The following is a 13516-nucleotide window of genomic DNA, read 5'->3' as shown; positions in this document are numbered from 1 at the left end:
ATATTACTTTGATACAACATGATAAAATAGACAAACAATGAAAATGAAACAAACAAAAGTAGGCAATTTTGTTCAGGAAGTTTGCCTGTGGCCGAGGTGTGGCATGACAGGCAAGTAGTCACACTGGAACCTGATAACCCGCGCTGGGCATTTAAACAGTGGCAGGAATAGGCGGACGTTCTGGAACGTCACCCGGGGCCAAAGGGTTAAACACAGGGACCAGCTCTGTATCCTTGGAACTGATTAGTTGATGGGTTCACTACATCCCTACACTTGTAGAGTTCAGGTTATATAAAATTGTCTGCACAGCAGCATTTTTATTATAAACAGAGAAAATGTAAACTTCCTACATGACGGAGTACTCCAGTTTTGTGCTGATAGTCAGCTCAAATATGAAATATAGTACAATTTTCTTCCTTTTGTAAATCATAACATAGGCACAAAAAATTTTGTTGAATGAACTAAAAAAAAATATGACCAACCAGTTTAACTTCAATGGTTAACTAAGATCTGGCTGTTAAAATCCATTTAAATGATAAGATGAGTACTGTATTAATGTGCACCGAAGAAAATATATACGGTATATGATAGCAGACCTACTGTAGTCTTTTATCATTACTGATGGTACATCTGTTCTCAATTTTAATATATTCTTACTTAAAAATATTCAACAAAATAATACAATACAGTATTATAAAATCCAAGGACAATTATCAAAATACAGGGACATCAAGGACAGTTTACTTATCTATCATGTTAAGTTACTGCTAAGTTATAGTTTATTTTCCAAACAAAATTATCAAATATGTACTATACAGTATATGTGTTAATGTACATAAACTGACAAATTTAGGCAAGTTTTGAAAACACTAGAATATAAAATAAGCCTATAAAAAGTTTTAATATAAACTATCATTGACCTTACATATGATTTAATCAACAGACATAGCATCATCATCATCCTTATCTTGATCCTTATCTTTATCTGCATTTTTCTTTTCTTCTTCCTTTTTACTACTTTCTTCTTTGTCCTTCTTCTTGCCTAGTGCCTGAAATAGTTGAGAAAAAAATTATATACAGAAATAAAAGCCTGAGTCTGACATTCTTTTACAGGTAGAATGTGATAATTATTAAAATTTAGACATTACACAAACCATATTAACAGTACTGTACAATACAATTGTTTATCTTATGTCGTACAGTATATAATATACATACAGTACATGGTTGTGCCATCTCAGTATTGTCTTATTAACATGGCTTAAAAAAATTCTTCACCTTTCACCTATATCTGCTTCATTCTTTTTCCTTTAAATTCTCTTAATTTCTATTATGTTGCATCATAAGAATACTGCCAAGAAATGCAACAAACCTTTATAAAAGCTTCCATATCACATGAGGAAGCAGCCAAAACTGCATCTTCACCAAGACCAAATTGATTGATGAGAGGACCTAACTGCCCTGACTGAAGGGCACTGCTGAACAAACTCACTGCCTGTAAATATCAGAGAAGCTTTATTACATTATCACATAATATTTAAATGATATTGCATGGTCCATGGGGATGAACATACTGCTATTGTGAAAGTGGAACATTACAACAGAACATGTCTATTATAGCAACTGGAATGAAATAATTAAAATTAATGAGAGAATTTGAGTTACTCACATGAGTGAAGAAGAAATAAGTAGTGACTAATTTTTGGCAAAGATTTTACAAAGTACAGTACTGTACCATCCTGCACTCAATGAAAGATATATCTTCCACAAAAGGAAGTGTATGGATGGATCAAGCGTGCAGTACCATATGAAAACAAATACACTATTGATCAAGAATAAATTATTCAAATATATTTTGCGATAAAGATATAATTAACTATCATTAAACATGGGGCTTTGAAACTTTCTAAAGGGTTCGGCTTTGGATTTTCTTCAAGAGGGTTGTGTATTTATCATCATATTATATCATAAAATAATCAATGTATGAATTAAATTTTTTTTTCCATCATAACTCTGCCTGTATTTCTTCTTTGTGCCAAACTCTTTTCCTAAGGACTGCATCTCCAATTTACAGTATGCGGTATAATGTTAGTCAATGAGAAAATGAGGTTCATGCTACGGTCAACTTTTTAAGGACGCACCCTTATGTAATTCAGGGTCACACCTTACTTTAATCATTTTCATCCCCTGCATACTGTAATATTGTTACCACAAGCAGTAATAAGTAGGATAACCCTCAAACAAATATTATGTTAGGTTGTAAGTCAAGTCATGTTTCATTGGCCAATGGCCATGCCTGTCCGTATATAGAGTATCTAGTCAGTGGAGATATAGAGAGAGGGAGAAGGATGGTGTTTGTGTGGTAGTAGGGAGGAGTTGTTTGGGTATAATAAACCTGACACAGCAGAATACGTCAGCCCAGGCAGGGCCTGATACGACACACTAACACTCCTGCTCTTCCTATCACAGGGTGAATACCCAACCCATTTGGTTTGAGGCCTTCAACACATAAGTTCAACCTACACTCGAGTTTACACAGGTAAACTGCGTCCATTGTATCGCTTATCATTGTGACAGCATGGGAATATGGCAAATTAAGTACTCATTATAGATGTTATGATTAGACTAATTACACAGCTAAGATAGCTATGATTGTTATGTTAATATGTAGTGGATTAAACATTTATGTATGATTACCTACATATGATGTATTATTTAAAATACTATGAAGGAATTGTATTCAACAGGTTTGACCGAATTATAATGTTCGAGTTTAACATGCCGGGTCTTATCCCATAATCGCCCTAAAGGCGATTACAATATTATCCCCATATAATTCTCTCAAGCATATAATTTGTCACTTCTAGTTCCCTTCCACCTCTTGCATTCAGAGTCCATGTTCTCACATCCATACAGTAAAGTCAGCTAAACGATTTCACTAAACACTCATATCTCTGCCTGTTTTGACAAAGTTCCTTTTCATTATACAATTACAATAACATTACAAAAAAAAAAAGATGTCTTCAATTATAATTTACTGAAGATGCAAGACATGCTGTACAAAGAAACACAATACCTGCTGAAACTGGGGTGAGGTGACGGTTCCTCGAAGTTGTTCAGTGGGTGGCAGCTCATCAGATGTTGCAGGCAGGTAAGGACGAAGCTGATTCACAAACTCTTCATTCGTCAAGATAGGTTGAAGAGCTTCTGCAGTCATAGCTGGACTTAGATCCACTTGTAGGAGAAACATTGGTGAAACATATATCAAATTATGGTTCAGCAATGTTAACATCAGTAATGAGATTAAGGATGCAGCAATATAAATGCTACCTTGGTAATGTTAATTTGAATGAATACATGGTATATATAAAGGATTTATTATTATTGTCACTTGTGAGAGGATAAGTTTGAGAGAATTTTACATATATCACTACATAATGTTTTCCATTGTTTCCTCACCCAAAACAACTTCCTTTCAAAATTAAAAGCATTCTTCTCACAACTTAAAATCCTCTCTTCTGTCAGCTTCTCCCTCAAAATATGACCTCTTTTGGTCACATGAGCCTAAAACATAGTTCAAGTGCCTTGTGCCTTTTCATTTTGCTTCCTTCGTTCTACTTTGCCACTTTTGTGAACCTGCTAGGTAACCCTAATGATTTCAGCATTGTACACCACAAAATTTCACTGTCCAATAAATAGACTCCTTTAATAATTAAATAACCACATTTGAGAATATGAAAAACTTCTTCGGTAGATATGATGAAATATTTACTCTGGGGGAGATAACTAATTACCAGCTCAGGACATCTCTGAACAAAAAGACTAGTTATATGCATATGATGTACGATGTATACAGTAGAACGTCGATATAACACGAGATACATTCCAAGAGAGGTCGCTTTAAACCGAATTCGCACTAAATCGAAGTGTTGTTTCAATGGAATAATTTAGTTTGGTAATTGAGAGAAACACAAAATACTAAAAAGATTGAGTCTACCCAGATGCACCTCAGCCCATCTAGAATAAACAAAACCTTTTTTTGTAGTACAATATTATGTTAAAACAAACACTCATAAATCAACACAGCTAAAATTATGGGAAGTGAAATGGTCTGTTTACTAAAGTTTTCTCATATAAAATGTCACTGAACTAGCATGAGAGAATATAATTAACATTGCTGAAATTCTTTTAAGATAGTGATTAATTTGAATATAAACATGCTATAGTTCACATTAGACATACAAATTTTAGTTCTAATTAGGAACTTATTACAAACGGCTAAAAATTTTATCTCGTGCAAAATATATGACATTTATATTCAAATTATTCGCTGTCTTGCAAGGATTCTAGCAATGCAAATTATATTATGCTAACTTTAGTTTGTGATATTATATAAGAGAAAACTTAAAGCCTATAACCACCAAACCCTGGCTGGGAAGGGGGCAGGCGGAAGAGAAGGAAGGGGAGGTGACATGTTTGACAGTTTGAATTGAATTGAAACAGTTTATTTAGCCAGAAAAACACAGATACAGAGTGGATAACAATATTAACATGGCTGAGCCAGTTGAGAACCTGAGCTCTGTTTTAGGCACCTGATATATACTATACATTTATCTCAAGGAAGTATTATGTAACATTTAGTAACATCTGGAATAGTACAATAACATGGTGGTAATAAGAACATCTCATAATGTTTCCACAGTTGTGCCAAAGGTCTAGCGAAGTATTTACTACAGTATTTGTTTATGTCCTTTTGATAGAGTTTTTGTTTATAAAATGTCACAGAAGTGACCGGGGAGAATATAATTTACATTGCTGGAATTCTTATAAGATAGTGATTAATTTCAATATAAACATGCTATAGTCTGCACAAGACAAAAATTTTAGTAATCATTTAGTACATAATTTTGAGTACATGTACATTACAGCTTTGCCCTTAGGACAGTGTAGCGTGCCCAGAGAAACATTAGGCGCAAAATCTGAAAATATGATGCACCAGATTGACTCGCGCAAAATAGGAAAGATTCGCTTTAAATCAAAACATTGTCCTTAATTGTGGGTGTCGCTTTAAATCAATAATCTTAAATTGAATCGCTTTAAATCGACGTTCTACTGTATAATGCACACAAATGTTTGTTACCTGCAACCCTAGGAGAACCAGATACATCCTCTAGCACAGAGATCCCAGAGAGGATGTTCTGTAGATCAGACAACTGAATGGGTACAACACTGCCACTTGCAGGAGTGGCACTGTTGCTCTCTCGGCTATTATTGCCACCTCTAGCAGAATCTGAAAAATTACAAATTAAAATGCGTGTATGACAGCCAAAGGAAAGTTTTTTGTTATTTTTTCCTCTTACAAGTCCTCTCCAACTACAATTGCAGGTTGGTTGGAACGAAGCACAAATACAGGCTCCCTTTATTTAATGCCATTTATTCACTCTTACCATTGTATGGATGTCATCTGCTATGGTGTTCCCCTTGGACAAGATATCAATCACATTTTTTCCCATTAGCATGTTTTCATAAAATCAGTTTTTTTCCCATCAGAGTTAACATTTCGGTTATTAGTAATAACTGACCCACTGCTGAATTTTCAGAGAAAACTATTTTAAAAACATCGCAATTTCACGATGTTTGTAGTGGGCACTGTCGTAGTTTTGGCAAACGTGTTAAAAAGTGGTAATTTTTTAATTAAACCGAAACGAACATTACCTTAGTTGATAAGAAATACAAGCGGCAGAAATGTTGTTAGGCTACCCACAAATAGTTACTTACCATTCCTCTTCTTTTTAGTTTATAACAATAGTAAATTCTAGTGATGATACAGTACACCTGCTATTTCATGGGTTTCTCCCAAGAGAGCTACTAATACTGTATAAGCTTGAATAGGTAGGATGAGGAGCCAATTACACACAGAGGACTGTAGGAGTGGGGAATGACTGGCTGGCAATTAGCCAAGGAGTTTTGCTACAGTGAAGGTGGTCTGATATTGCATTGTGGAGACATGGTGTGATTTGTAGGATGTGGGAACAAGGACCTGTCAGGGTGTTTGGGGAGTTTTATGTAAAATTAGAGTGCCTTAAAGATTGGTAGTAGCATAGATAAATGTGGAAAACTAAAAGCCTAGTAAAGATATGCAAACAAGGTATCTGAAAGAGTGTGAAGGCGTTATATGGGGTAAGGAATGGACCTGAATAATTGTGAAGCCCTGGTAGAGAATGGAAGTGGCCATGAAAATTATAGAAATAAATAAGAAAGGTCTTGAAGATCTAGAAGAAAGATTGTGGCAGCCTGGAAAAATCTGGAGAAGGTTTAGGCAAGATTTTAAAAGGTCTATTGAAGTGTGTGTGTGTGTGTGTGTGTGTGTTTGTTTTAGTGTGTGTGTTTGTTTTAGTGTGTGTGCATGTGTGTGAGAGCATTGAAGTGTGTGTGTGTGTGCACTAGTTGAAGTGTGTGTGTGTGTGTGTGTGTGTGAGTTGTGAGTGTGTGTGTGTGTGTGTGTGTGTGTGTGTGTGTGTGTGTGTGTGTGTGTGTGTGTGTGCACTAGTTGAAGTGTGTGTGTGCACTAGTTGAAGTGTGTGTGTGCACTAGTTGAAGTGTGTGTGTGTGTATGTGTGTGTGTGTGTGAGTTGAAGTGTGTGTGTGTGTGTGTGTGTGTGTAAAAAAAAAGAAGAGCATTTCTGTAAGGAAACTGGTTACACATATATGCATTAATAAAACCTTACCCTGAGCTGGAGTGGGTGCAGGTGTTGGGGTGGTGGTGGCAGCTGGAGTGGTGGAAGCTGTGGTTGTAGCTGAGGTAGAACTTCTACTTCCACTTCCACTTCGACCCCCTCCACTGCCAGACCTACTGGACACAATTCAATGGAAAATAATAATCAGACATTTAAATTATATTAAAAGATAACAAAATAACCTGTGAATAAGATTGAACTGAGTGGCTGCAGTCTACACCCTAAGTACGTGTTTAAAATAACAGGTAAATACTTAGCTATCTTCCAGATACCGTTTTGTCCACACAGCGAGGCAGGTGACTGGGATCTGGAGTTATGAAGGTGAAGGACAGTCTATTTTTCACATTTATTCAACTTTTGATCCCAGTTACATGATAGGGCCCTGAAACCTGGGAGTGTGAACTGTAAGCTTGCTGGCTATACAGAGTTGTTCAATCCATACACATGGTTACAGAAAAAAGGCAAATTTCACCAGTAAATTTCAGCTTGATCTTACACCATGTTCACAAAAAGGCTGAATAACCAAGGATAAGACAGCAAACCCTGGCTAGATACTGTACACACAAAGAAATTATAATAAAATGTGGAGTTGGGAGAATCATTGAAGCCTTAGTGACCAGCGAGGAATACAAATAAAAGCGCAATCTATTATGTGAAAATGTAAATCTTTGAAGACTCAAATCTTAAATATTAGTCTCAGCATACACAGTACACACAAAAACATAGACCCACTAAAGGCTGTTCCTATTATCATAGAATCCATACTCAAAGATAATACTATCTAAATTATTCAAAGCAAAGCAAGATATGAGCCGAGTAAAATTAACAAGAACAGATAATTAAATGACTGGGTCAGGACCAGAACTTTTCTAAAATACGTTATTTTGAAGGTAAGACAATTAAATGACTGCATGAATGCAGTATAGCAAGAAAACCTTTTTAACAAAGATAACCTTCGATCCCATGACAAAAAGACCAGTTAAACCAATTACCACATGGATAAATGGAATCAATTAGTTTGCAGACTGTTCACATGGCAAGAAGAGCCCAAGACAAAAACTGTGGAAGCATGTGGAGAATGTAGCCTAGCAAAGATCTTGAAATTAAAACAAATTTAAGTATGCATGTAAAATATATAGTGTACCTACGTATATGTATGTACAAGGTCTGACACAAAAATAATGACTGACCCTATAACTCGGGAACCAGGAATAGGAGAGGAGGGACAAACAGATGGTTATTGAACATGTTCTAGCCTGTCACAGTGTGACAAGGCTCAACTAGATCGCTTCATTCAGTACAAGTGGACGTGTGTCGAAGTACTGTATAGACGTGTTCTTACGCTCGGTCGGAAAATGTCGGACTGCAAAACTGAGGAATGAGTTAACATCAAGTTTCTCGTTAAACTTAAGAAATCCGCGACGGAAACTTTTCAATTATTGACCGAGGCTTACCGTGAAGATTGCATGTCTCATGCAGGAGTTTTTGAATGGCACAAACGATTTTCGCATGGCAGAGAAACCATGAAAGATGATGACCACCCAGGCTGTCCACGCACAGCAGTTACCGATGACAACAATGAAAAAGTGCGAGATGTGATGAAAAAAAAACACGTAGGTTGGGTTCGTGCAATAGCTGAAAAAGTTAATTTAGACAGGGAAAGTGTTCGACGCATTCTCACGTAAGAACTGAACTTGACAAAGGTTTGCGCCAAAATGGTTCCAAAAATGCTGTCAGATGAACAACGTGCCAGCCCACAACACTTTGTCTGTGAAGCAGTTTTTAGCCAATAAAAACATCACTGTGCTTGAGCACCCACCCTATTCGCCAGACCTGGCTCCCTGCATCTTCTACCTCCTCCCAAAGATCAAGTCTGTGCTCAAAGGAACCAAGTTTCTGTCGGTAGAAGAGGTGAAACCAAAAACAACGGAGCTCCTCAACAGCCTTACAGAATATAATCTGCGGAATTGCTTTGAACTGTAGCAGCATCATATGCAGCTGTGTGTCAACTCAGAAGGAACTACTCTGAAGGCAATTATGATTCTCTTAATATGGTAAATAAAGAGTTACAGCATCAATTTCTTTTTTTTGTGTCGGACCTCGTGTGTGTGTGTGTGTGTGTGTGTGTGTGTGTGTGTGTGTGTGTGTTGTATTTATCTGTGCAGAACCATATAAATCTATATCAAAGCACATAAACTTATAAAGCAGTTCTAATATGAACTAACCCTGGGCCAAGAAGTGTGGCTAAACTAGACATTCCACTTCCCAATATTTGCATCAGTTGTTGCTGAGAAATATTGCCAAAGAGATTCTGGATGTCCGAATCCCGGAGATTGGTTATTTCTGATCCCAAAGCTGGATTTGGAGTTGACCCAGTAGACCGTTGTGATCCTGGAGCTGGTGGGTTATTTAGTAGCTCATTCACCTTTCGAGAATGTTCATCATCTTTGTCTGTCTTGGGTTCCTAAAATTATAAGGATCTCAGCAAATAAATTGTACATTATTTATATACATTAATAAATCAGTGTTAACAATACTTGACAATCAGGATTTTATATCTTTGATAATGATAAATCAAGGGATTCCAATCTTTTACAGTATTATTATTTTGTAGTACATGTTAATAATAAAGTGCTGTACTTATTATTAAATTATCATGAGGCGGTTGAGTCTTGAGGTGATTGTATGACACTCACAAGGTACGTCACCAAAAGTGGAGAAGAGGTTAAGTTTTCACTGCAAATTTCACTGACTACAGTATATGTACTGCACACTATTCATATTTTTTTAAGACACTTCTACAGCCTCCTCAGTGACAACTGTTGAATTACCCTCCTGTTCCACCACAGTGGCAGCCCCCGCTTACATGAACTTTCCCCCATACTAACTGGATTTGGGTTGTTTTCTCCCAAGTTGGGGATACATGTGTTTAGTAATGGACCCGACTCTGATTTACAAAGGGATCCAGATTAAGTGAGTCCGGGTTAGAGGGAGTTTACTGTATTCCAGTTATTTCTAAATGTTTCAGTAACCTGAATAAATTTTGTTTACTGAATATTTTGGGGTTACTCATCCAAATTGCTAGATTTTGATCAGACAATTACCAAAATCAAAATCTAAAACATAGCAAACTGATCAAAACAGGTAAGTTGAAAGAAACCAATTGAGAAAATGAATAAAAAAGCAGTGCCCTCATTCTGGAATGAATATTTATATACAGTATTTGTGTGCACGTGTATGAGATTCTTACCCCGGCCTACACTAGTCTCAATCCAAACAATGCAATTTGGCAAAATTGATTATCAAATACAGAATACTTTGAATTATCTCCCCAAGTAAAATACCTGTAATAGCAAAATTTTGTTTCATTCAGAATCACCTTGAACTTTTTAAGTCCTTATTTTTCTGAACTATGGAAGGATTATTGTATATTGTTGTAGAAATTATGATGAATAGTGTGGACTACATGACACTTGTTAAGATATAGGTATAGGTCAAGGAAAAATGCCAAGAAAATAACAAAACCTAAGCAAAGACCCAGACTCAAACTAACAGCCCCACATAAATATAACAATTCACATGTTGATCTCTTACCTGCATCCAAAAGAAGAGACGCCTGAATGGTTCTTTGAATTTAAGAATATAAACCCTTCCTGTGGTACACTGTGACACACGTACAAACTCACAGTCATCAGGGAAGACAATTAAATCCTGAAATACAGAGGGAATTCAAATAAACATTTTGTTTACAATATTCCCTTAAAGCTTGCAGTTTTAAAGCTTGCATCCCTTGGAAACTCACGGATTGCCATGGAAAATAAATCTGAGGCTGAGCACCAGGGATCAAGAGGTGTCAACACTACAGGATGCACCCTACAACGGACGAGTTGTCAGTTCTGAGCAAACATGAGAAATACGCTCTACCAAGTTCGTAGAGTGATACGGTATATATAATTTGTAATAAAAGTTTAAAGTCCTGCTATAATAGTAGAGATAAGTTTATTTCTCTGGAAACAGGGCCACCATTTTCAATGACATCACCAGTTTCCCCGCAGACGATGTTCTACAACAAACTCACCGCTGCAATCAAAGGTAGTAGAAGGATGACCTCTTCAGACAACAAAAGCCACGTTCAGGTAAGTTTTAAGGTGTTTCTTTATGGTCTAAGTCATAGACATTTTGTAAGTGAAGAAATGTGCCATGAAGAGCTGTCATGTATTCTTACCTGGTACTTTTTTTCCCCAGTGCATTTACAGAGTACATCAGAACTAGATGAAGATACGAGTCAATTTACTAGTAATGACATTGTCTGAAATTTCTTTGGAGAATGCATTGGGATGTATTATCATCACTTAAACGAATTAATGGGTAAAATTTTACTTTGACTACCATAATTATTTTGATGTTCAAATTCAAGATAGGCTATATTGGGTAAATTTTAAGTTTTGGTCATCCCTGTACTTAGCAGGGTTGGAAAAAATCATGATTTTTTTTTAAATAAAAAAATCTATTTGATTTAAAGCGGATTTTTTTATTTAAATTGATTTTTTTACTAATTGCATTAAAATAGTATTTTTCAACCAAAGCTTATTCAGGATAATAAACAGAAAATTGGCATTAGATGTACCAATGGCATTTAACACAATATTCTTTTTGTAAAATAAAAGAAAACTGGTAATATATCTTACATTTGAGTGCACAAATCCAAACGTAATAATGAAATTTAACATAAATGATCTTATAGGATTACAGTGTTTCAAAAATTAATAACTTAACTTCAAGTCAACAGAATAATATTCTCATTTTGTAAAAAAAAATAATACTGGTAACAAGTTTATTTTCTTACATTTGTAGGATTATAGTGTATTAAGAATTACCGGTAATAACTTCAAGTCAACACAATATTCTCATTCTGTAAACAACAAAAATAGTTCAAAACATTTAAATTAGCTTAGTTGAACATTGAAATGCTTATGCACTGTGACAAGCTTAGATGCCTTTTCCTGTCCTAGGCGATTTCTTACCTTTGAGTGTACAAATCCATATGTGGAAAAAATTCTCTCAACCCCTGCTGATGATGCAACAGCTGTAAATAATTGCCTAGGAACATCCATTACATTTTCTGTCATATCATTGGCAAAATACTGCCACCAAGCAAGGGGTGAGAGAGATTTTACAAAATTTTTACCAAAATAGACCTCTTTAAATGGTGCACTTCTTCCATGGAAGGACATTAATGTTGAAAGGAAATGTGGAAGAGACTTGCACACATACTGTTCTGCAATGTCTCACTGCTCAGGAGTCAGATGTTTGCCCTGATACCTTGGATCTATCACATAAGTTAGAAAATGGGCAGGTGTCAATGCTACTTTGATTCTTTTTTCAAAATTATCCATATCCTTTTTATCTGTTAAATACACCTCAATATCAGTTTTCAGTTTTACCCAGATTTCTACAGCATCACTTAATAGGGTATGTTCTCTCTGGACACAGTCCAATGCCACAGCAATAGGCTGAGTCTCTCTAAATAGTCTTCTGCAGTTCTTTTTAATGCCTTATCATTAACTTTCCTTTCAATTTTCTTATCAATGTCTTCACTATTTTCTTTTCACACTTTGACAAGGGTCTCCCAGTTCTTTAAATAAGATTCAATAGAATCTGTCACTGTGTTCCATCGTGTGTCTGATGGCATTACTAGCATTGTTCCTCCTGCTCTTCTATACAAAGATCCTAGGATGTGATGATTTCTGAAGTACTTAATGATTTCAGTAATGTGCTCCTTAATGTTCTTGATTTGCAGGTCTTGTGAAAGCAAATTTAACAGGTGTGCAGAGCAACCATATGTTATAATAGATTTATCTTGTCCGAATTCACTTCTCATTTTTGCCATATTAGCAGCATTATCTGTTACACAGCTTCTTACTGTGCATCCAAATGTGTCTTCACACTTTTTTGTAGCACATTCAGCTAATTTCAACAGATATTCAGCTATGTGTCTTGATTCTGTGTCTATAGAGTCAACAAGATAAATACGGTTGTCTGCTGTTAAAAAGAACATACTAAGTGATAAAAATAGAATATCTGAATATGTATAGCCTAGTGCCTACAGCCTGTTTACTCGAGCTTTGCAAAAATTTACAGCCCCTTGCTCCTTATTGACTGATATATAATGCCGGGAGAGGAGAATACTACAGTTCTTCTGAATTTCAATAGTATTTATTATCTTAGTTAACAATATATTTCATGTAAATATATACATTAATAATGAGACCTTATGATATGATCAAAGTTTCGCAAAACTGGAGAGAACAGACTATAGTACAGTACATAATTATGTAAATCCAAATAATGTTATTAGCCTGCTGCATTTCATATACAGACTTTTCAATCATGTAGAATAAAAAGAGAAAACAGATATTAGTAAAAAAATCATTTTGATTTAAATCATGATTTTTTTTACTCTGATTTAAATTATTTGATTTAAATCATACTACTTAGACAAACAGACTTTTTTTTCTGATGGTTTGCGATGTGTTATGAACGATTTTGACCTTAATTTCTATCAGAAATGGCTAGTTTTGAGTTACCTACCCCCCCAACAGTGTATGTTAAGCTAACCTTATAACTTATAATATAACTTATCAAGTTATCATACCTAACCTAACCTAACATATGACCTATATTCTTATGCGATCGAAAAATGTTTTGCGACAGAAATCCCGTAGAGATAATGACTTATTGTTTGAAGTACTTAATCCCAAAGTTAGGATCTTAAGGTA

General features: G+C 35.5%; 1 protein-coding gene across 6 annotated transcripts in view; it reads right to left on the bottom strand.

The window, feature by feature from the left end:
- Positions 1 to 302: 302 nt before the first annotated feature.
- Positions 303 to 13516, bottom strand: part of LOC121860634 (proteasomal ubiquitin receptor ADRM1-B-like) — a 29485-nt gene continuing 16271 nt past the window's right edge. The window contains exons 3-9 of one of the 6 annotated variants that reach the window (XM_042357898.1): positions 10332 to 10448; positions 8963 to 9201; positions 6729 to 6853; positions 5141 to 5290; positions 3077 to 3207; positions 1373 to 1495; positions 303 to 1049 (exon numbers count right to left, since the gene is read on the bottom strand). In XM_042357898.1, the coding sequence (XP_042213832.1) occupies positions 933 to 1049; positions 1373 to 1495; positions 3077 to 3207; positions 5141 to 5290; positions 6729 to 6853; positions 8963 to 9201; positions 10332 to 10448 (1002 nt within the window). In that variant the 3' untranslated portion in view covers positions 303 to 932. Of the gene's footprint in view, positions 1050 to 1372; positions 1496 to 3076; positions 3235 to 5140; positions 5291 to 6728; positions 6854 to 8962; positions 9202 to 10331; positions 10449 to 13516 lie in introns of all 6 variants that reach the window. The other 5 variants (XM_042357897.1, XM_042357896.1, XM_042357901.1 and 2 more) reach the window with 5 other exon arrangements.

The sequence above is a fragment of the Homarus americanus genome, unplaced genomic scaffold (assembly GCF_018991925.1).
Source record: "Homarus americanus isolate GMGI-L3 unplaced genomic scaffold, GMGI_Hamer_2.0 scaffold11150, whole genome shotgun sequence".
Classification (NCBI taxonomy): domain Eukaryota; kingdom Metazoa; phylum Arthropoda; class Malacostraca; order Decapoda; family Nephropidae; genus Homarus; species Homarus americanus.
The sequence above is the reverse complement of the archived record's forward strand: the minus strand, read 5'-3'. Positions and strand labels throughout refer to the sequence as shown.